At 42.4% G+C, this 22,339-nt stretch overlaps 2 protein-coding genes across 3 annotated transcripts; one reads left to right on the top strand and one right to left on the bottom strand.

Moving 5' to 3' along the window:
• Positions 1-436: 436 nt before the first annotated feature.
• On the top strand, positions 437-2,971 carry banf1 (barrier to autointegration nuclear assembly factor 1). Its single transcript, XM_029701145.1, has 3 exons — positions 437-581; positions 1,348-1,505; positions 1,831-2,971. The coding sequence occupies exons 2-3, from the start codon at positions 1,380-1,382 to the stop codon at positions 1,975-1,977; spliced, it is 273 nt and encodes a 90-aa protein (XP_029557005.1). The 5' UTR covers positions 437-581; positions 1,348-1,379; the 3' UTR covers positions 1,978-2,971.
• Position 2,972: 1 nt separating this feature from the next.
• LOC115154675 (guanine nucleotide-binding protein G(I)/G(S)/G(O) subunit gamma-3-like) lies at positions 2,973-11,704 on the bottom strand. 2 transcript variants are annotated; one of them, XM_029701148.1, is made up of 3 exons: positions 11,681-11,704; positions 4,384-4,483; positions 2,973-4,258 (listed from the first exon to the last, which is right to left on the bottom strand). In XM_029701148.1, exons 2-3 carry the CDS (start codon positions 4,480-4,482, stop codon positions 4,130-4,132), a joined length of 228 nt encoding a protein of 75 aa, XP_029557008.1. In that variant the 5' UTR covers position 4,483; positions 11,681-11,704; the 3' UTR covers positions 2,973-4,129. The 2 variants fall into 2 exon arrangements, with proteins under 2 accessions (XP_029557008.1, XP_029557006.1); XM_029701146.1 differs by lacking the exon at positions 11,681-11,704 and adding an exon at positions 8,789-9,022.
• Between the last annotated feature and the right edge of the window lie 10,635 nt (positions 11,705-22,339).

Here is a 22,339-nt window from a genome sequence, read left to right on the forward strand (position 1 = left end):
TTTCATTATTGACAGATGCCATTAACCAAAATCTTTATGTAAGTCACACAGACATACACATGCATTCCCAAATGGGCCCCTTGCGTTGGACTAGTAACTGAAAGGTTGCAAGTTCGAATCCCCAAGCTGATGTGGTACAAATCTGTCGTTCTGCCCCTGAACAGGCAGTTAACCCACTGTTCCTAGACCCTACACTGTAGTCTATGCACTTGTGGAGATCAATGAGAATTTGACAACACCAATAAAATATAGAGAAGATATCAACAATGTGTCTTTATCTTTTGAAAGCTGAATATTAAACATCGAAATGCTCTTGAGATAAATTTGGAAGATGATTATTAGAAGTAGACCTAAATTACACATGGGGAAAGTGGCAAGTTCACATTTACTGAAACAAGAGTTTTTGATTAAATGTGAGTGGCAAAATGATATAACGGAAGCGGAAATAACATAACGGCGGGATAAGGAAGTGTTATCGGAATTTATGAAAACCATTTATCACATACACAGCCAGTGCGGTAACTACCGTTTACTCTACGTGGTTGGAAAGGGTCACGAAACTGCTTACGACAAGAAACAAGGTAGTTTATACACCACTACGCTACTCGAATAGTTGTAATATTCTAAACTTCTACGCTTGCTTTAAATCTGATTGGTGGCACGGGAGACTAGCTATAATATATCCATAGAAGCAGACCGCACACGTAAGATTCGTTAGCTCAGGCTAGTTAGCTAGCTAGCATACAATCACCATTAGCAAACATTGAATAGTCATGTGAGTTTCAGTTCAATTGTCTGATCCAAACACTTTGCTACGTAGCTAGAAGCTAGTTATTTCTGACTTAGCAAGCTTTTTATCACACCCAATTATTATGTTAGCTGGTTACACTTTTGCTTGCTAAATGGCTAACTAGCTAGCTCAAGTGAAGCTGTTGGGCGCGGAGTTTGAGAGCTCCAAAAATGGTGCTCCTACTGTGGCTATGTATATTAGCAAACTCACAATGTAGCTTTGCGTGCATTACACTGGTCCTGGTTAAGTTAGCATACAAGAAGTATTTGTTGCCCACAAAGAACATGGAAAGGTTTCAGTTTCGAACTTGTAAGACACTGAGGTCATGATAGGGCACTCCCAATATGTTTTATGCAAAATGTGGCACTGCTGTTTGTCATGTTCACCCGGTATGTCCTGTTTTAATATACGTTAGTTACAGCTAGCAACACCATATATTGGTGTAGATCAAGTGTGTGCCTCAACTGTTTAAAATCAAGAGTAGTAGATTAAAGGTGCAATAACCTCCTCCAATTGTAATGAATTACTTAATTTTCTATTCTGTTCGATGTGTGAAGGTACTCTAGGTGAACACTGACAGAAAGCAGCCATGTCGTCAACATCCCAGAAACACAAAGAGTTTGTGGCAGAACCCATGGGGGAGAAGTTAGTCAATGCACTTGCTGGCATTGGAGAGGTGCTTGGCAAGAGACTGGAGGAGAAGGGCTTTGACAAGGTGATGCAGAGTTTACTTAACTTTGGAACTTTAATCAATCAATTGAATATATTTATAAAGCCCATTTTTACATCAGCAGATGTCACAAAGTGCTTATACAGAAACCCAGCCTAAAATCCAAAGAGCAAACAATGCAGATGGGCATGGTGGCTCGGGTTAAACTCTCTAAAAGAAAGGAACCTGGGGTGGCCAGTCCTCTTCCGGCTGTGCCGGTGGACATAAGAGATACTGGAACTTTGTTTTGTATATTCATTTTACCTGGTGGTTAGTGTGTCATTCATGTTCTCTTTTTCCCCCCTCAATTCTCACTCGCCAACTCCCATAGGCTTACGTGGTCCTGGGTCAGTTCCTAGTGCTGAAGAAGGATGAGGAGCTATTCCGGGACTGGCTGAAAGATACATGCGGGGCCAATGTCAAACAGCAGGGCGATTGCTACGGCTGCCTGCGTGAGTGGTGCGATTCTTTCCTGTAGAGAAGCTATTTTCTCCCGTTTCAGTTTTTCCCCATTTCTAAATCCCAAACATCCATTTACCTCTACTGTGGTCTCACATCAACTTACACCTCATATGGACTCTCACTGCACATGAGGAAGTTAAGCAAAGTCGGACGTCGTAACACCCAGTTATTTTGAACTATAGTCTTATGGACTTAGGAATGCTTTTAAATCAGTAAGACATACTTTGCTGCAGTCATCCATGGGGTTGTTATACCCAACTGTGTAGCTCTGTAATGCTGACCTTTTCTATGATTAAAATCTTTGGCTGCACAGAAATGTTGGGAATGAGCTCATTTTGGTTTTCCTGCCATGTGTTATTTCAATTTGTTCTGTCTGTCAAAGGAAATAACTTTTATCAACACGGTCCCTTCACATAAAAGGTATAACTAATGTTTGTACTCATCTCCAACTGACTGTTTGCCCTTGCATTTATTTAAATTAACTTATAATAGGATTTTAAACCATTTTAGATACCACATAGCTTTAACATCTGTAGTTAAAAGGTCAAGATGTTACTGTTCATTTTTACAAAACAGAGTTCACAGGAAACACTAAGGTGTAATTGCTCAATGTTATCTTGTTTGTTTTTGTCAAAGTTGAAAAGATGCCTCAATGTTGTAATACAATTTGTTTTGTCCGAGATCTACTTAAGAAGTTAGCTACCACAAATCACCTAATTTTCCATTTTCACACACAAATGAAAGCCTAAAGTAAACCCACGAAAAGGAGCACGGTTGTTCCAGGAAGTAATTTCTAAGCATGCTTGTGTTGCTTGCTAGCATTTTAATTGCTGAATTATGGTTTTTCTGAAACACTGGTTCATGTTTTTGTGTTTGACTGTGAAAGCATATTTAGTTTTTATATTTTTCTTTTGAAATGAACAAAACCAACTGCAAGATCTGGACAATTCTGGGTTTGTTTTGTTTCTGCCATTTTTGGGGGGGAAATAAAATCACAAATGAAATGCAAACTTGTTTTTGGTGACAGTGTTTATTTTAATCTTTGATTAGCAACAGCTCCTTTTATTCTGAGCTCTTTATTTTTAAGAAATATAAACAGTGAAGGTCTACATTGTAATACTAATTTTAAGAGAGATAATATTCCTAAGCAACCTTAAAGACTGGTCTGGAAATGAATAACAATTTATGAAATGTACCTCTTAGTTAATAGCATTGTCATAAAGGCATAACTTTATTATTAGGCACCCACTTGACAAATGAAACCGCTTTTATCATTTATCCAGGCTGTATCCCAACCGGCTGTGATTGGGAGTCCCATAGGGCGGCGCACAATTGGCCCAGCGTTGGTCGTTGTAGGCCGTCATTGTAAATAAGAATTTGTTCTTAACTGACTTGCCTAGTTAAATCATCATTGATCATTTTATGGGAACCTCTCTTATTAGATCACTGATCCTGTGTTAAGGCAGCTTACCACTTGTACACAGCAGTGGAATTATTTGGGTCAGTGTGTATTGCCTTGTCCTCTTAATACCCTCTTACTGGGTGGCAGGTAGCCTAGTGCTTAGAGCGTTGGGCCAGTAACCAAAAGGTTGCTAGATCAAATCCCCAAGGTAAAAATCTGTTGTTCTGCCCCTGAACAAGGCAGTTAACCCACTGTTCCTAGGCCGCCATTGTAAATAAGAATTTGTACTTAACTGACTTGCCTAGTTAAATGAAGATTTAATTACCAATCCAATGTCACCTACATTACTGCAACAAAGCTAAAAAAGTGACATCCAGGACTGTCTATCGCACACAAACTATTTAACAAAGGCTGATTAGGGCAGGCAATGGATATTTACCATGAAGTGTGTATTAAAAGTTCCAAATAGTTCCAATTTGTGTAGTCACCCCTCTCCATCATCCATCTTGCCTATTGAGTTGATTTGAGAAATGAGCTATGGCTATGAGCTATTTAATGTTGCATAATGTATTTACAGTATATCCACTTGTATGTTTTTCTTCGGTTCAAGATTCTGTTAGCTTTGTTGGTGTATTTTAGATGTGTGTTTGTTTTGAAAGGCTATCATCATGACTCCTTATATGTTAATGGTTACGTATTGTTTGCGTTTATGTAAATGTACATTTTTGTCTGGACAGTGTTTTTCTCAACCATCCTGTGGATTGTCTCAAAGGAGTGCACAGAAGAGCTTCTTCTCCCTGAATGGGTTCTCCGAGGTGGGCACAGGTGTGATGAGGGGGTCCTCAATGGCGTGGGTATCACAGTATGCCATCAGGTCTGCAGCCGCCTTTGATACCTGAGGGTGGCAAGTAGTGGTAATCAAGACTGGAAATAAAGGTGTGGGCATTCACCAAAGGCATTAAGGCATGTGCAATGTGCCCCCTCAGTTTCAATGGGCATGATGCCTCTGCCTACGCTTACCTTGATCCTGCAAAAACTGGCTTCAATCTTCAATTGCTCCACCAGCTTCCTGGCTTGGCCGACACTCATGGTGCTGTTAACTGGGGTGTCTCCTTTCATCCTGTCAAGAGAGCCAAGAATAAATATGGCATATGATTGACACAAACGCATTCAATTATTTGTTTCAGAAAAAAGACCACTGACAGCTGGAAAGGCAGATGTACATCATGGTGCGTCACATTAAAACATGGCACTGTATTCATTCTAGGTAGCTTACATTTCTATGGATTCTTATCAGTGAACATATATGAATCACTGACTGCATCCAATTCCACTCCCTGCTAAATTTGACACACATTTTTAGCTCATTTACTTCAATCTTCCTCTGTTCTCCTTCCTCCTCTCTGTCTATCTCCAGGGACCAATGGTGTAATTTACTACTTCCTTGCCACTCAGGGCTCCCGAGTGGTGCAGCAGTCTAAGGCACTGCATTTCACTGCTAGAGGTGTCACTACAGAACCTGGTTCGATTCCAGGCTGTATCACAGCCGGACGTGATCGGGAGTCCCATAGGGCAGCGCACAATTTGCCCAGCGTCGGGTTAGGGGAAGGTTTGGCCGAGGTAGGCCGTCATTGTAAAATAAGAATTTGTTCTTAACTGACTTGCCTAGATAAAGGTTAAATTCAAAAATAAAAATAAGCTCTCTGCCCAAGAAAAACAATATCTCATCTAGATATAATAAAAATCTCTATAATACAGGGGTGTTTTTATACTGAACAAAAATATAAATGCAACATGTTGGTCCCATGTTTCCCGAGCTGAAATGAAAGATCCCAGAAATTTTCCATATGCACAAAAATATTATTTCTCTCAGATTTTGTGCACAAATTTGTTTGCATCTCAGTTTGTGAGCATTTCTCCTTTACTAAGATAATTGATCCACCTGACAGTTGTGGCATATCAAGAAACTGATTAAACAGCACCTTGTGCTGGGGACAATGAAAGGCTACTCTAAAATGTGCAGTTTTGTCACACAACACAATGCCACAGATGTCTCAAGTTTTGAGGGAGTGTGCAGTTGGCATGCTGACTGCAGGAATGTCCACCAGAGTTGTTGCCAGAGAATTGAATGTTAATTTCTCTACCATAAGCCGCCTCCAAAGTCATTTTAGAGAATTTGGCAGTACGTCCAACCGGCCTCACAACCGCAGACCACGTGTAACCACGCCATCCCAGGACCTCCACATCCGGCTTCTTCACTTGCGGGATCGTCTGAGACCAGCCACCCGGACAGCTGATGAAACTGAGGAGTATTTCTGTCTGTAATAAAGCCCTTTTTTGTGGAAAAACTAATTCTGATTGCCTGGGCATGGCTATCCAGTGGATGGGCCTATGTCCTCCCAGGCCCACCCATGTCTGCGCCCCTGCCCAGTCATGTGAAATCCATAGATTAGGGCTTAATGAATTTATTTCAATTGACTGATTTCCTTATATGAACTGTAACATCCAGGACCTTTATACTAGGCGGTGTCAGAGGAAGGCCCAAAAAATTGCAAAGTCTCCAGTCAGCCAAGTCATAGACTGTTCTCTTTGCTACCACACGGCCAGCGGTACCAGAGTGCCAAGTCTAGGTTCAAAAGGCTCCTTAACAGCTTCTACCCCCAAGCCATAAGACTGCTGAACAATTAATCAAATGGCCACCCAGACTATTTACATTGACCACGTTAGTCACGTTACCCCTACCTACATGTACAAATTACCTGGACTAACCTGTACCCCCTGTATATAACCTCCTTATTGTTATTTTATTGTGTTACATTTTACTTTATTTTATTTAGTAAATATTTTCGTAACTCTATTTCTTGAACTGCATTGTTGGTTAAGGGCTTGTAAGTAAGCATTTCACGGAAATACTGTTGTATTCGGCGCATGTGACAAATAAAATTTCATTTGATTTGAACTCAGTAAAATCGTTTAAATTGTTGCATGCATCTTCACAAGCTGTAGGACAATTCATAATGTGTACATGGATGATTGGTTTAATTGTCAGTGTACAATTTATTTGCTATACAGATTGCATCTTTAACCGACTTAAGATGACTATCTCAAACTTTTGTAAAATTTCAGCCAGTAGTTTTGAAAGTGGCGTTCACGAGCCAAACGTGGTCCCCGTTTTTTGTGTACTACTTCATCCAATTGTGTACTATGTCATCCATTTCGTATGATATGTTACAATTTTTGCAATTTGTATGATATCATACGAATTTAGCATTTCGTGGGATATGTTACGAATCCAATTCGTGCAATATGTTATACATTTGGATCCCGGAGGGCATCTTTAAAATGTGTATATGTACTGGCTGAAAGATACGTGCTTTTTATAGAATATGTGGACCACCAAGAGTACAATACACGTATGTTCAGAGACCATGTATGATTTTCTCTACCATTACCACTCTAGCTGTAATCTATGAATAATGTAAAATAGGTTATATTCTATTAATTCTATCATAAGCTTGTCTGTCATTATGGGTTCAAGCAGACAGCACTATGATCCCAATGGCAGAACAATCTCTAGAGCTTATAGAAAGTATAGAAACAGCCCCTTATTCTTGTTGAAAACAAATAGTTTTAGGTCAGGATAATGGGATTTTGTAGATATATTTGATATGGACAGTTATTTATGCGACCTCGTTTGACGGGAACACACCAATTGAATGTCTCAAGCAGCCAAAAAACTGGGCCAAATGCACAAATGCCTCAACACAAAGATCTAGATGTATGTGAATATGATCAAATCACATCAACATCACATATGCGAAGGATATAAGCACACCACTGCCTGGTTAATACAAATCAAGTTGAAGTGGCAGTACACCACTGCCTGGTTAATACAAATCAAGTTGAAGTGACAGCACACCACTGCCTGGTTAATACATATCAAGTTGAAGTGACAGTACACCACTGCCTGGTTAATACAAATCAAGTTGAAGTGACAGCACACCACTGCCTGGTTAATACAAATCAAGTTGAAGTGACAGCACACCACTGCCTGGTTAATACAAATCAAGTTGAAGTGACAGCACACCACTGCCTGGTTAATACAAATCAAGTTGAAGTGACAGCACACCACTGCCTGGTTAATACAAATCAAGTTGAAGTGACAGCACACCACTGCCTGGTTAATACAAATCAAGTTGAAGTGACAGCACACCACTGCCTGGTTAATACAAATCAAGTTGAAGTGACAGCACACCACTGCCTGGTTAATACAAATCAAGTTGAAGTGACAGCACACCACTGCCTGGTTAATACATATCAAGTTGAAGTGACAGTACACCACTGCCTGGTTAATACAAATCAAGTTGAAGTGACAGCACACCACTGCCTGGTTAATACAAATCAAGTTGAAGTGACAGCACACCACTGCCTGGTTAATACAAATCAAGTTGAAGTGACAGTACACCACTGCCTGGTTAATACAAATCAAGTTGAAGTGACAGCACACCACTGCCTGGTTAATACAAATCAAGTTGAAGTGACAGTACACCACTGCCTGGTTAATACAAATCAAGTTGAAGTGACAGCACACCACTGCCTGGTTAATACAAATCAAGTTGAAGTGACAGCACACCACTGCCTGGTTAATACAAATCAAGTTGAAGTGACAGCACACCACTGCCTGGTTAATACAAATCAAGTTGAAGTGACAGCACACCACTGCCTGGTTAATACAAATCAAGTTGAAGTGACAGTACACCACTGCCTGGTTAATACAAATCAAGTTGAAGTGACAGCACACCACTGCCTGGTTAATACAAATCAAGTTGAAGTGACAGTACACCACTGCCTGGTTAATACAAATCAAGTTGAAGTGACAGCACACCACTGCCTGGTTAATACAAATCAAGTTGAAGTGACAGTACACCACTGCCTGGTTAATACAAATCAAGTTGAAGTGACAGCACACCACTGCCTGGTTAATACAAATCAAGTTGAAGTGACAGCACACCACTGCCTGGTTAATACAAATCAAGTTGAAGTGACAGCACACCACTGCCTGGTTAATACAAATCAAGTTGAAGTGACAGTACACCACTGCCTGGTTAATACAAATCAAGTTGAAGTGACAGCACACCACTGCCTGGTTAATACAAATCAAGTTGAAGTGACAGCACACCACTGCCTGGTTAATACAAATCAAGTTGAAGTGACAGCACACCACTGCCTGGTTAATACAAATCAAGTTGAAGTGACAATACGCAGAGAAAGTTCAACAGGAAACAAATAATGAATGGACAAGAAGTGTGAGGAGAAATCGATAACTGGAGAAAGAGAGAGTCAAAAACACCAGTCCATTCTGGGCCTCTCCCGCTCCTCTGATTATGCCTTTCCTTCATCACCTCCTTGTCATCCTCTCCCTTACCCTTGTTGTATTCCTCTTTAGGTGCTTTCTCTCCCTCCACTTCTCCCTCTCTCTCTCCCTCTATCTGCCCGTGTTAGGGATTTTAGTGTAGCTGAACCCCACCCCTCATGTATGCTACACCGTTCTGGTAAACAGTCCTGTGCTCTGAAATTCTGTTATAATGAACATCAGATTCCAAGTACATGCATAAGAACCCCCTCTGCAGTGAGTGGAACCTTCCGGGCAAAGGGAGGAGGGCTCCATTGGAATCGATTTTCTTCTGCGAGCTGGATCATACCATCTCTACATGAAAAGAAAGGAGAATGAGGCGGATATGGAGTCTCACAGACAAAATCGTTGACATAACAAAAGATGAACATGGTGTTGTGTCCAGGCCAAATGCAATATTCACAATCATTGATATGCACTGTTAGAATTTATATTATTTATTAGTTACTCTCTACCTCTCACTTCTGTTGCCATGGGAACTGCTGCAGTCTCTGGGCTCTTTGACTTTTACATTCTATCATCATACTGCCCTCAATGGTCTCTCCCACCTTGGCAAGCGATATTTGTAGTCCCCCCTACCAACGCTGCCCATCACTTGCCCCTTCTTTTCTCCACCCTTCCTCCCTTTCCCATCACGCCTCTCATGTTACAGTCTCTATCTCAATCTATTCAATTGGAGAGAATAGAAGATGTGAACAAGGACAATGGCATGGATAATATTTCTTATGTTGAATTCAGTTGAATATTTTTTTATTAATGATGAACATATTAATAAGAATTTCTATGAGCTGTTAAGCATAGGCTATGGTTTTGACCACGTTATCTTCCCTAATCGAATCTATCTTATCTTTCTCATTTGAAATGTCTACATCCATTCTCATACATAACAATTTTCATGGGTTAGATACTGATGGTGTGAAATGATATCAACTTCAACCTCTGTGCACCCTTTGCACATGAACGAGTCGGTTTGCTCTTGAAGTTTGTCCTCTCTTCCGTATCTTATTTGCAGTTTGGCTGTAGTTTTTGCATTTTTAGAAAGTAGCTAGCTAGCTACAATAAATAGAAGTGTGTATCATAAATATTATACAATGTTTAACTTTGAATAATGACAATTATGTGCATGTACATTATTTATCTATAGTGCTTTAGGTACTATAGATGAAAAGGTGACTTTAAGGATGTTGCACATTTCGATGCATTCTTGCCGATCACTTGCACTTGTCTTGCGCGAGTTAGCCATTTTTTTGCATGTAGCTGGCTATAACGTTAGCTTGCTACCTTTATAGGTGTATTGCTATAAAGGTTTTAATATGTCAACTGAATTCTAGATCATATAAAATAAATGACATTCTGTCTAAATTTTACATTTACATTTACGTCATTTAGCAGACGCTCTTATCCAGAGCGACTTACAAATTGGTGCATTCACCTTATGATATCCAGTGGAATAACCACTTTACAATAGTACATCTATATCTTTTTTGGGGGGAGGGGGGGTTAGAAGGATTACTTTATCCTATCCCAGGTATTCCTTAAAGAGGTGGGGTTTCAGGTGTCTCCGGAAGGTGGTGATTGACTCCGCTGTCCTGGCGTCGTGAGGGAGCTTGTTCCACCATTGGGGTGGCAGAGCAGTGAACAGTTTTGACTGGGCTGAGCGGGAACTGTGCTTCCGCAGAGGTAGGGGGGCCAGCAGGCCAGAGGTGGATGAATGCAGTGCCCTTCTTTGGGTGTAGGGACTGATCAGAGCCTGAAGGTACGGAGGTACCATTCCCCTCACAGCTCCATAGGCAAGCACCATGGTTTTGTAGCAGATGCGAGCTTCAACTAGAAGCCAGTGGACTGTGCGGAGGAGCGGGGTGACGTGTGAGAACTTGGGAAGGTTGAACACCAGACGGGCTGCGCCGTTCTGGATGAGTTGTAAGGGTTTAATGGAACAGGCAGGGAGCCCTGCCAACAGCGAGTTGCGGTAATCCAGACGGGAGATGACAAGTGCCTGGATTAGGACCTGCGCCGCTTCCTGTGTAAGGCAGGGTCGTACTCTGCGAATGTTGTAGAGGATGAACCTACAGGATCGGGTCACCGCCTTGATGTTAGCTGAGAACGACAGAGAGATTCTTGATGAAAACCTGCTCCAGAGCACTCAGGACCTCAGACTGGGGTGAAGGTTCACCTTCCAACAGGAAAACGACCCTAAGCACACAGCCAAGACAACGCAGAAGTGGCTTCAGGGCAAGTCTCTGAATGTCCTTGAGTGGCACAGCTAGAGCCCGGACTTGAAACGGATCGAATATCTCTGGAGAGACTTAAAAATAGCTGTGCATAGTGTAACTATGCTGCTGCTGGCCAGAGCCCCTATAATAGAAGAGTCATCTGCTGCTGGCTAGCTAGCTTCAACATTATTGTAAATATAACAACATTTCAAAATGATCATGAATGACAGTGGTAGCTACCCATATATTTATGTTTAATCACTTCTGCGTTATGAAAGGTACTAGACACGGACACGAATGATCCATTGGTAGTTTGTTGTAACCAAGTATTGGTGCTAACCGTGTGTTATTGGATGCTATTATGCTAGTTAGCTATGGCGTCATAGGATACAGTGCACTGGAAGAAGCTGGAAGAATACTGTACCAAGTTATCTAGCTGAATAAACTAAATTTGAGCCTATTCCTGGTAACATTGAACCACTGTAGTTTACATCAATTATAATTTCTAAAGTGGAAGTTGGAAAGTTATATTTGAGTGTCATTGAGTGTCATTGAGTGTTCATTCCAATCTCCTTTGCATTAGCGTAGCGTCTCCTGTAGCCTGTCAACCATGTGTCTGCCTATCCCTGTTCTCTCCTCTCTGCACAGGCCACACAAACGCTTCACACCGCGTGGCCGCTGCCACTCTAACCTGGTGGTCCCAGCACGCACGACCCACGTGGAGTTCCAGGTCTCCGGCAGCCTCTGGAACTGTCGGTCTGCGGCCAACAAGGCAGAGTTCATCTCAGCCTATGCTACCCTCTAGTCCCTCGACTTCTTGGCGCTGACGGAAACATGGATTACCACAGAAAACACTGCTACTCCTACTGCTCTCTCCTCGTCTGACCACGTGTTCTCGCATACCCCGAGAGCATCTGGTCAGCGGGGTGGTGGCACTGGAATCCTCATCTCTCCCAAGTGGACATTCTCTCTTTCTCCCCTGACCCATCTGTCTATCTCCTCATTTGAATTCCATGCTGTCACAGTCACTAGCCCATTCAAGCTTAACATCCTCATTTAACATTTTAACATTTAACATTTAAGTCATTTAGCAGACGCTCTTATCCAGAGCGACTTACAAATTGGTGCATTCACTTTATGATATCCAGTGGAATAACCACTTTACAATAGTACATCTATATCATCTTTCACTCAATCCTGACTAATCTCCCAGTCCCTGCCACTGAAAAACATCCCCACATTATGATGCTGCCACCACCATGCTTCACCGTACGGATGGTGCCAGGTTTCCTCCAGAAGTGACGATTGGGATTCAGGCCAAAGAGTTCAATCTTAGTTTCATCAGACCAGAGAATCTGAGAGTCCTTTAGGTGCCTTTTGGCAAACTCCAAGCGGGCTGTCATGTGCCTTTTACTGAGGAGTAGCTTCCGTCTGGCCACTCTACCATAAAGACTTGATTGGTGAAGGACTGCAGAGATGATTGTCTTTCTAGAAGGTTCTTCCATCTCCACAGAGGAACTCTGGAGCTGTCAGAGTGACCATCGGGTTCTTGGTCACCTCCATAACCAAGGCCATTCTGCCCCGATTACTCAGTTTGGCTGGGCGGCCAGCTCTAGGAAGAGTCCACTGCTTTCTTGGGGACCTTCAATGCCCCAGAATATTTTTTGTACCCTTCCCCAGGTCTGTACCTCGACACAATCCTGTCTCTTAGGTCTACGGACAATTCCTTCGACCTCATGGCTTGGTTTTTGCTCTGACATGCACTGTCAACTGTGGGACCTTATATAGACAGGTGTGCCTTTCCAAATCATGTCCAATCAATTGAATTTACCACATATGGAATCCAATCAAGTTGTAGAATTATCTTGAGGATGGTCAAAAAAGATGCACCTGAGCTCAATTTTGAGTCTCATTGCAAAGTGTCTGAATACTTTTGTAAATAAGGCATTTCTGTTTTTTTTAATACATTTTAAACATAAAAAAATAAAAATAAAAATCTTGGTCATTATGGGCTATTGTGTGTAGATTAGGGCTCCCGAGTGGCGAACTGCATCTCAGTGCAAGAGGCGTCACTACAGTCCCTGGTTCGAATCCAGGCTGAATCACATCTGGCCGTGATTGGGAGTCCCATAGGGCGGCAAACAATTGGCCCAGCGTCGTCCAGGTTTGGCCGGGGTAGGCCATCATTGTAAACAAGAATTTGTTCTCAACTGACTTGCCTAGTTAAATAAAGGTTAAATGAAATACATTTTTTTTAAAGATTGATGAGGGAAAAGAATACAATTTCAACTATTTTAGAATTAGGCTGTAACGTAACAAAATGTGGAAAAAGTCAAGAGGTCTCAATACTTTCCGAATGCACTGTACATACGAAAGTAAGTGGACACCCCTTCAAATTAGTGGATTTGGTGTATAAAAATCGGGCACACCGCCATGCAATCTCCATAGACAAACACTGTCAAGTGACTTTCAACGTGGTACCGTCATCGGATTCCACCTTTCCAACAAGTCAGTTCATCAAATTTCTACCCTGCTAGAACTGCCCTGGTCAACTGTAAGTGCTGTTATTGTGAAGTGGAAACGTCTAGGAGCAACAACGGCTCAGCAGCAAAGTGGTAGGCCACACAAGCTCACAGAACGTGAACGCTGAGTGCTGAAGCACGTACCGCGCAAAAATGATCTCGGTTGCAACACTCACTACCTGTTTCCAAACTACCTCTGGAAGCAGCGTCAGCACAATAACTGTTCGTCAGGTGCTTCATGAAAGGGGTTTCCATGGCCGAGCAGCCGCACACAAGCCTAAGATCACCATGCGCAATGCCAAGCATTGGCTAGAGGGGTGTAAAGCTTGCCGCCATTGGACTCTGGATGCAGTGGAAACACGTTCTCTGGAACTATGAATCACACTTCACCATCTGCCAGTCCGACGGACTAATCTGGGTTTGGCAGATGCCAGGAGGACGCCACCTGCCCCAATGTATAGTGCCAATTGTAAAGTTTGGTGGAGGAGGAAGAATGGTCTGGGGCTGTTTTTCATGGTTCGGGCTAGGGCCCTTAGTTCCAGCAAAGGGAAATCTTAACGCTACAGCATACAATGACATTCTAGACGATTCTGTGCTTCCAACTTTGTGGCAACAGTTTGGGGAAGGCCCTTTTTCAGCATGACAATGCCCCTGTGCTCAAAGCAAGGTCCATATAGAAATGGTTTGTTGAGATTGGTGTGGAAGAACTTGACTGGCCTGCACAGAGCCCTGACCTCAACCCCATCGAACACATTTGGGATTTTACATTTTAGTCATTTAGCAGACGCTCTTATCCAGAGCGACTTACAGTAATCGCCCAACATCAGTGCCCGACTTCACTAATGCTTTTGTGTCTGAATGGAAGCATGTCCCCACAGCAATGTTCCAACATATAGTGGAAAGCCTTCCCAGAATAGTGGAGGCTGTTATAGCAGGAAAGGTGGGACCAACTTCATATTAATGCCCATGGTTTTGGAATGAGATTTTTGACGAGCAGTTGTCCACATACTTTTGGTCATGTAGTGTAGCTAGCTATGAGGCTATACTTAATATTTTGTCATTTCAATGGATTCATAGAATGAGTCCCTAGTCCTTTATCTTTTACAGTTTCATATCTGTCTTGTGTGTGTGTATGTCTAATTACTCTCTCACATGTCCATTGGCCGTGTAGAAAAAAGTCTTAAAACTCATTGTATGATGCACTAGAAATTATATTCCTAGAAATTCCTAAAGCAGAAAGATTTATATCTTCCGAGTGTTGTAGATTTGAATGGTGCTTTTGTGTTCCGTATCCATCTGCATTAAAGTCTCAATGCTATTCTCTTCTATTTTACTGCTTGCTACAGAAATATTATTAAAGACCGGCCAGCACATTATCAGGTTTTAAACTTGCAGTAGACAAAGAAAAAGTAAATTAGCTAGAAATTAATGTCATATTAAGGGATGTAACAAATATATTTGTATTCTGTACTTGTAAGGATCCCCATTTAAGGATCTCCATTAGCTGCTGCCCAGCAACATTAAGACAGTTATATACAGTTTAAAAAATAACATTTCTGAACCCTTTACCCAATACATTTAGTGTATTCCCTCAGGCCACTACTCCACTGTCACATATTTACCATGCAACATCCATGTGTACATGTGTGTAGAGTGCGTATCTTATCATGTGTATGTGTGTTTGTGCCTGTGTGTGTCTTTTTACGGTCCCTGCTGTTCCATAAGGTGTATTTCTGTATCTGTTTAAATCCATTTCTAGTACTTGCATCAGTTACCTGATGTGGAATAGAGTTCCATGTAGTCATGGCTCTATGTAGTACTTTGCGCCTCCCATAGTCTGTTCTTGACTTGGGGACTGTGAAGAGACCTCTGGTGGTATGTCTTGTTGGATATGCATGAGTGTCCGAGCTGTGTGCTAGTAGTTTAAACAGACAGCTGGGTGCATTCAGCATGTCAACAATTCTTACAAAAACAAGTAGTGATGAAGTCAATCTCTCATCCACTTTGAGCCATGAGAGACTTACATACATGTTATTAATGTTAGCTCTCTGTGTACGTTTAAGGGCCAGCTGTGCTGCCCTGTTCTGAGCCAAATGTAATTTTCTGAGGTCCCTCTTTGTGGCACTTGACCACACGACTGAACAGTAGTCCAGGTGTGACAAAACTAGGGCCTGTAGGACCTGGCTTGTTGATACTGTCTTTAAAAAGGCAGAGCAACGCTTTATTATGGACAGACTTCTCCCCATCTTAGCTGCTGTTGTATCAGCATGTTTTGACCATGACAGTTTACAATCCAGGGTTACTCTAAGCAGTTTAGTCACCTCAACTTACTCAATTTCCACATTATTTATTACAAGATTCAGTTGAGGTTTAGGGTTTAGTGAATGATTTGTTCCAAATACAATGCTCTTAGTTTTTGAAATATTTGGGACTAATTGATTCTTTGCCACCCATTCTGAAACTAACTGCAGCTCTTTGTTAAGTGTTGCAGTGGGCCTCACGAGTGGCGCAGTCTGGGTTCGATCCCGGGCTGTGTCGCCGCCGGCCGTGACCAGGAGACCCATGAGGCGACGCACAATTGGCCCAGCGTCGTTTGGTTTGGGGGAGGGTTTGGCCAGCTGGGATGTCCTTGTCCCATCACGCTCTAGTGACTCCTTGTGGCGGCCGGGCACCACACTTCTTCCACACTCACTTTACGGAATTCTAAATTCCAATGCTTGTCTTTCATAATTTGATAAGTTAAACTTGGACGGGTTGTGTCAGTGTTTGTTGCAAGCATGTCATGCCTAAGTTTGCTAATTTTGCCAATTAAAAAATAATTTAAGTAATTGGCAATATCAGTGGGTTTTGTGATGAATGAGCCATCTGATTCAATGAATGATGGAGCTGAGTTTGCCTTTTTGCCCAACATTTAATCGAAGGTGCTCCAAAGCTTTTTACAATATTTCTTTGTCATCTATCTTTGTTTGATAGTGTAGTTTCTTCTTCTTCTTATTCGGTTTAGTCAAATGATTTCTCAATTTGCAGTTCTTTTCGTAAGTAATTTTTTGGTACCCTATCCAGATCTGTGCCTCGACACAATCCTGTCTCAGAGCTCCACGTACAATTCCTTTGACCTCATGGCTTGGTTTTTGCTTTCACATGCACTGTCAAATGTTGGACCTTATGTAGATAGGTGTGTACCTTTCCAAATCATATCTAATCAATTGAATTTACCACAGGTGGACTCCAATCAAGTTGTAGAAACGTCAAGGATGATCAATGAAACAGGATGCACCCGAGCACAATTTAGAGTCTCAAAATCAAATCAAATTTTATTGGTCACACACACATGGTTAGCAGATGTTAATGTGAGTGTAGTGAAATGCTTGTGCTTCTAGTTCCGACAGTGCAGTAATATCTAATAAATTCACAATGACTACCTTATACACAGAAATGTAAAGGGATAAATAAGAATATGTACATATAAATATATGGATGAGCGATGGCTGTGCGGCATAGGCAAGATGCAGTAGATGGAATAGAATACAGTATATACATATAAGATGAGTAATGTAGGATATGTAGACATTATTAAAGTGGCGTTATTTAAAGTGACTAGTGATGCCTTTATTAAATCCATTTATTAAAATGGTTAAAGTGGCCAGAGATTTGAGTCTGTATGTTGGCAGCAGCCACTCTATGTTTGTGATGGCTGTTTAACAGTCTGATGGCCTTGAGATAGAAGCTGTTTTTTAGTCTCTCAGTCCCAGCTTTGTTGCACCTGTACTGACCTCGCCTTCTGGATGGTAGAGGGGTGAACAGGCAGTGGCTCATGTGGTTGTTGTCCTTGATGATCTTTCGGTCTTCCTGTGACATCGGCTGCTGTAGGTGTCCTGGAGGGCGGGTAGTTTGCCCTCGGTGATGCGTTGTACAGACCGCACTACCCTCTGGAGAGCCTTGCGGTTGTGGGCGGAGCAGTTCCCGTACCAGGCGGTGATGCAGCCAGACTGGATGCTCTCGATTGTGCATCTGTAAAAGCTGTTGCGCCTTCTTCACCACGCTGTCTGTGTGGGTGGACCATTTCAGTTTGTCAGTGATGTGTACGCCGAGGAACTTAAAACTTTCCACCTTCTCCACTACTGTCCCGTCAATGTGGATGGGGGGGATGCTCCCTCTGCTGTTTCCTGAAGTCCACGATCATCTCCTTTGTTTTGTTGACATTGAGTGAGAGGTTATTTTCCTGACACCACACTCCGAGGGCCCTCACCTCCTCCCTGTAGGCCGTCTCGTCGTTGTTGGTAATCAAGCCTACCACTGTTGTGTCGTCTGCAAACTTGATGATTGAGTTGGAGGCGTGCATGACCACGCAGTCATGGGTGAACAGGGAGTAAAGGAGAGAGCTGAGAACGCACCCTTGTGGGGCCCCAGTGTTGAGGATCAGCGGGGTGGAGACGTTGTTTCCTACCCTCACCACCTGGGGGCGGCCTGTCAGGAAGTCCAGGACCCAGTTTCACAGGACGGGGTTGAGACCCATGGTCTCGAGCTTAATGACGAGTTTGGAGGGTACTATGGTGTTAAATGCTGAGCTGTAGTCAATAAACAGCATTCTTACATAGGTATTCCTCTTGTCCAGATGGGATAGGGCAGTGTGCAGTGTGATGGCGATTGCGTCGTCTGTGGACTTATTGGGGCGGTAAGCAAATTAGAGTCGGTCTAGGGTATCAGGCAGGGTGGAGGTGATATGATCCTTGATTAGTCTCTCAAAGCACTTCATGATGACAGAAGTGAGAGCTACCGGGCGGTAGTCATTTAGTTCAGTTACCTTAGCATTCTTGGGAACAGGAACAACGGTGGTCATCTTGAAGCATGTGGGGACAGCAGACTGGGATAGGGATTGATTGAATATGTCCATAAACACACCAGCCAGCTGGTCTGCGCATGCTCTGAGGATGCGGCCAAGGATGCCGTCTGGGCCGGCAGCCTTGCGAGGGTTAACACATTTAAATGTTTTACTCACGTTGGCCATGGAGAAGGAGAGCCCACAGGCTTTGGTAGTGGGCTGTGTCAGTGGCACTGTATTGTCCTCAAAGCGTGCAAAGAAGAAAGAAGTTGTTTAATTTGTCTGGGAGCAAGACGTCGATGTCTGCGACAGGGCTGGTTTTCTTTTTGTAGTCCATGATTGACTGTAGACCGTGCCACATACGTCTCGTGTTTGAGCCATTGAATTGCCACTCTACTTTGTCTCTATACTGACGCTTTTCTTGTTTGATTGCCTTGAGGAGGGAATAGCTACACTGTTTGTATTCGGTCTTGTTTCCAGTCGCTTTGCCATGATTAAAAGTGGTGGTTCGTGCTTTCAGTTTTGTGCGAATGCTGCCATCAATCCACGGTTTCTGGTTAGGGAAGGTTTTAATAGTCACAGTGGGTACAACATCAAATCAAATTTATTTATATAGCCCTTCGTATATCAGCTGAAATCTCAAAGTGCTGTACAGAAACCCAGCCTAAAACCCCAAACAGCAAGCAATGCATGTGAAAGAGGCACGGTGGCTAGGAAAAACTCCCTAGGAAAAACTCCTTAGAAAGGCCAAAAACCTAGGAAGAAACCTAGAGAGGAACCAGGCTATGAGGGGTGGCCAGTCCTCTTCTGGCTGTGCCGGGTGGATATTATAACAGAACATGGTCAAGATGTTAAAATGTTCATAAATGACCAGCATGGTCAAATAATAATAATCATTGTAGTTGTCGAGGGTGCAACAAGCACGTCCGGTGAACAGGTCAGGGTTCCGTAGCCGCAGGCAGAACAGTTGAAACTGGAGCAGCAGCATGGCCAGGTGGACTGGGGACAGCAAGGAGTCATCATGCCAGGTAGTCCCGAGGCATGGTCCTAGGGCTCAGGTCCTCCGAGAGAAAGAAAGAAAGAGAGAAAGAGAGAATTAGAGAGAGCATATTTAAATTCACACAGGACACCGGATAAGACAAGAGAATACTCCAGATGAAACAGACTGACCCTAGCCCCCTGGCACATAAACTACTGCAGCATAAATACTGGAGGCTGAGACAGGAGGGATCAGAAGACACTGTGGCCCCATCCGATGATACCCCCGGACACGGCCAAACAGGCAGGATATAACCCCACCCACTTTGCCAAAGCACAGCCCCCACACCACTAGAGGGATGTCTACAATCACCAACTTACCGTCCGAAGACAAGGCCGAGTATAGCCCACAAAAATCTCCGCCATGGCACAACCCAAAGGGGGGCGCCAACCCAGACAGGAAGACCACTTCAGTGACTCAACCCACTCAAGTGACGCACCCCTCCCATGGACGGCATGGAAGAACACCAGTAAGTCAGTGACTCAGCCCCTGTAATAGGGTTAGAGGCAGAGAATCCCAGTGAAAAAGGGGAACCGGCAAGGCAGAGACAGCAAGGGCGGTTCGTTGCTCCAGCCTTTCCGTTCACCTTCACACTCCTGGGCCAGACTACACTTAATCATAGGACCTACTGAAGAGATAAGTCTTCAGTAAAGACTTAAAGGTTGAGACTGAGTCTGCGTCTCTCATATGGGTAGGCAGACTATTCCATAAAAATGGAGCTCTATAGGAGAAAGCCCTACCTCCAGCCGTTTGCTTAGAAATTCTAGGGACAATTAGGAGGCCTGCGTCTTGTGACCGTAGCGTACGTGTAGGTATGTACGGCAGGACCAAATCGTAAAGATAGGTAGGAGCAAGCCCATGTAATGCTTTGTAGGTTAGCAGTAAAACCTTGAAATCAGCCCTTCATCACCGATGCACTTGCTAATAAACTCGCTCACCGAGTCAGCGTATACGTCAATGTTGTTGTCTCATAGCAAAGGGTCTGAATACTTATGTAAATAAGGTATTTCTGTTTTTGTTTTTTTATACATTTGCTAACATTAAAAAAAGCATTTTGTTTTGTCATCATGGGGTATTGTGTGTAGATTGATGATCATTTGTTTAATTTAATCCATTTTAGAATAAGGCTGTAATGTAACAACATGTGGACAAACTCAAGGGGTCTGAATACTTTCCGAATGCACTATATTTGCCATTCATTTTGCCTCATCCCTCTCAACCATACCATTTTTCACTTCCTCACCAATCCATGAGAATTTAACAATTTTTACAGTCATTTTCTTAATGGGTGCATGCTTGTTAGTAACTGGAATAAGCAATTTCATAAATGTGTCAAGTGCAGCGTCTGGTTGCTCCTCATTACACACCACAGACCAACAAATATTATTTACATCAACAACATAGGAATCACAACAAAACTTATTCTATGACCTCTTATACACTATATTAGGCCCACCCTTTGGAACTTTGGTATTCTTAGATATGGCTACTATTTTGTGATCCCTACATCCGATGGATTTGGATACTGCTTTAAAGCAAATTTCTGCGGCATTAGTAAAATGTGATCAATACATGTTGATGATTTAATTCCTGCGTTGTTTGTAACTACCCTGGTAGGTTGACTGATAACCTGAACCAGGTTGCAGTTACATTTTAGTTACATTGGTTGTAGTTACATTTTGAAGCTTCCTCTTGAGTGGGCAGCCTGATGAAAGCCAGTTAATATTTAAATCACCCAGAAAATATACCTCTCTGTTGATATCACATACATTATCAAGCATTTCACACATGTTATCCAGATACTGACTGTTAGCACAAGGTGGTCTATAGCAGCTTCCCACCAGAATGGACTTTAGGTGAGGCAGATGAACCTGTAGCCTTATTACTACAACAATATTTAACATGAGGTCCTCTCTATGCTTTACAGGAATGTGGTTCTGAATATAAACAGCAACACCTCCACTTTCGGCATTTCTGTATTTTCTGTAGATGTTATAACCGTGTATTGCTACCACTGTATCATCAAAGGTATTATCTAAGTGAGTTTCAGAGATCGTCAGAATATGAATGTCATCTGTTACTAACAAATTATGGATTTCATTAACCTTGTTTCTTAGGCTACATATGTTAACATGGGCTATTTTTCACACTTTTCTGGGATGCTTGATTGTTCTCATTGCTTTACTGGGAAGCTTAGCAGAAGTAGACATATTCATGCTATTTATGTTTGTGCAGGGTGAGCTGCACACAGTGGACTTCCTACTAGGGCACACCGCCTCAGTGCTAACAGTATAACTCTGCTTCATAGGCACATGATTACAATAGCTGTAGGATCAGTAGAGGCATTAATGTTTTTGTTGTGTCTAACTGCTTTCTCACATGTCGATTGGCAGTAAAGAAAAAACTCTTAAAACTCATTGTTTTTAAAAACAATTTGTAATTTTATTTAACCTTTATTTAACTAGGCAAGTCAGATAACAACTAATTCTTATTCACAATGACGGCCTACCAAAACGCAAAAGGCCTTCTGCGGGAACGGGGGCTAGGATAAAAAATGTAAAAATGTATAAAATATAAATATAGGACAAAACACACATCACGACAAGAGAGACAACACAACACTACATGTAGAGAGACCTAAGACAAGAACACAGCAAGACAACAACACATGACACCACAGCATGGTAGCAACATAACATGACAACAACATGGTGGCAACACAACATGGTAGCAGCACAAAACGTGGTACAAACATAATTGGGCACAGACAATAGCACAAAGGGCAAGAAAGTAAAGCAGCCACAACTGTCAGTAAGAGTTGAGTTTATTTTATTTTTACAGGGATAGTGCACATTAATCAACGTTTCAGTAAAAGGGACGGTTTTAGCCAGCCGGCTAATTTTCAATCGCAGTCCCTGGACAGGTTATTAAAAACAATTACAATATAGACAATCATTGAGCAGTGAG

The sequence above is a fragment of the Salmo trutta genome, chromosome 19 (genome assembly GCF_901001165.1).
Source record: "Salmo trutta chromosome 19, fSalTru1.1, whole genome shotgun sequence".
In the NCBI taxonomy this organism is placed as follows: Eukaryota; Metazoa; Chordata; class Actinopteri; order Salmoniformes; family Salmonidae; genus Salmo; species Salmo trutta.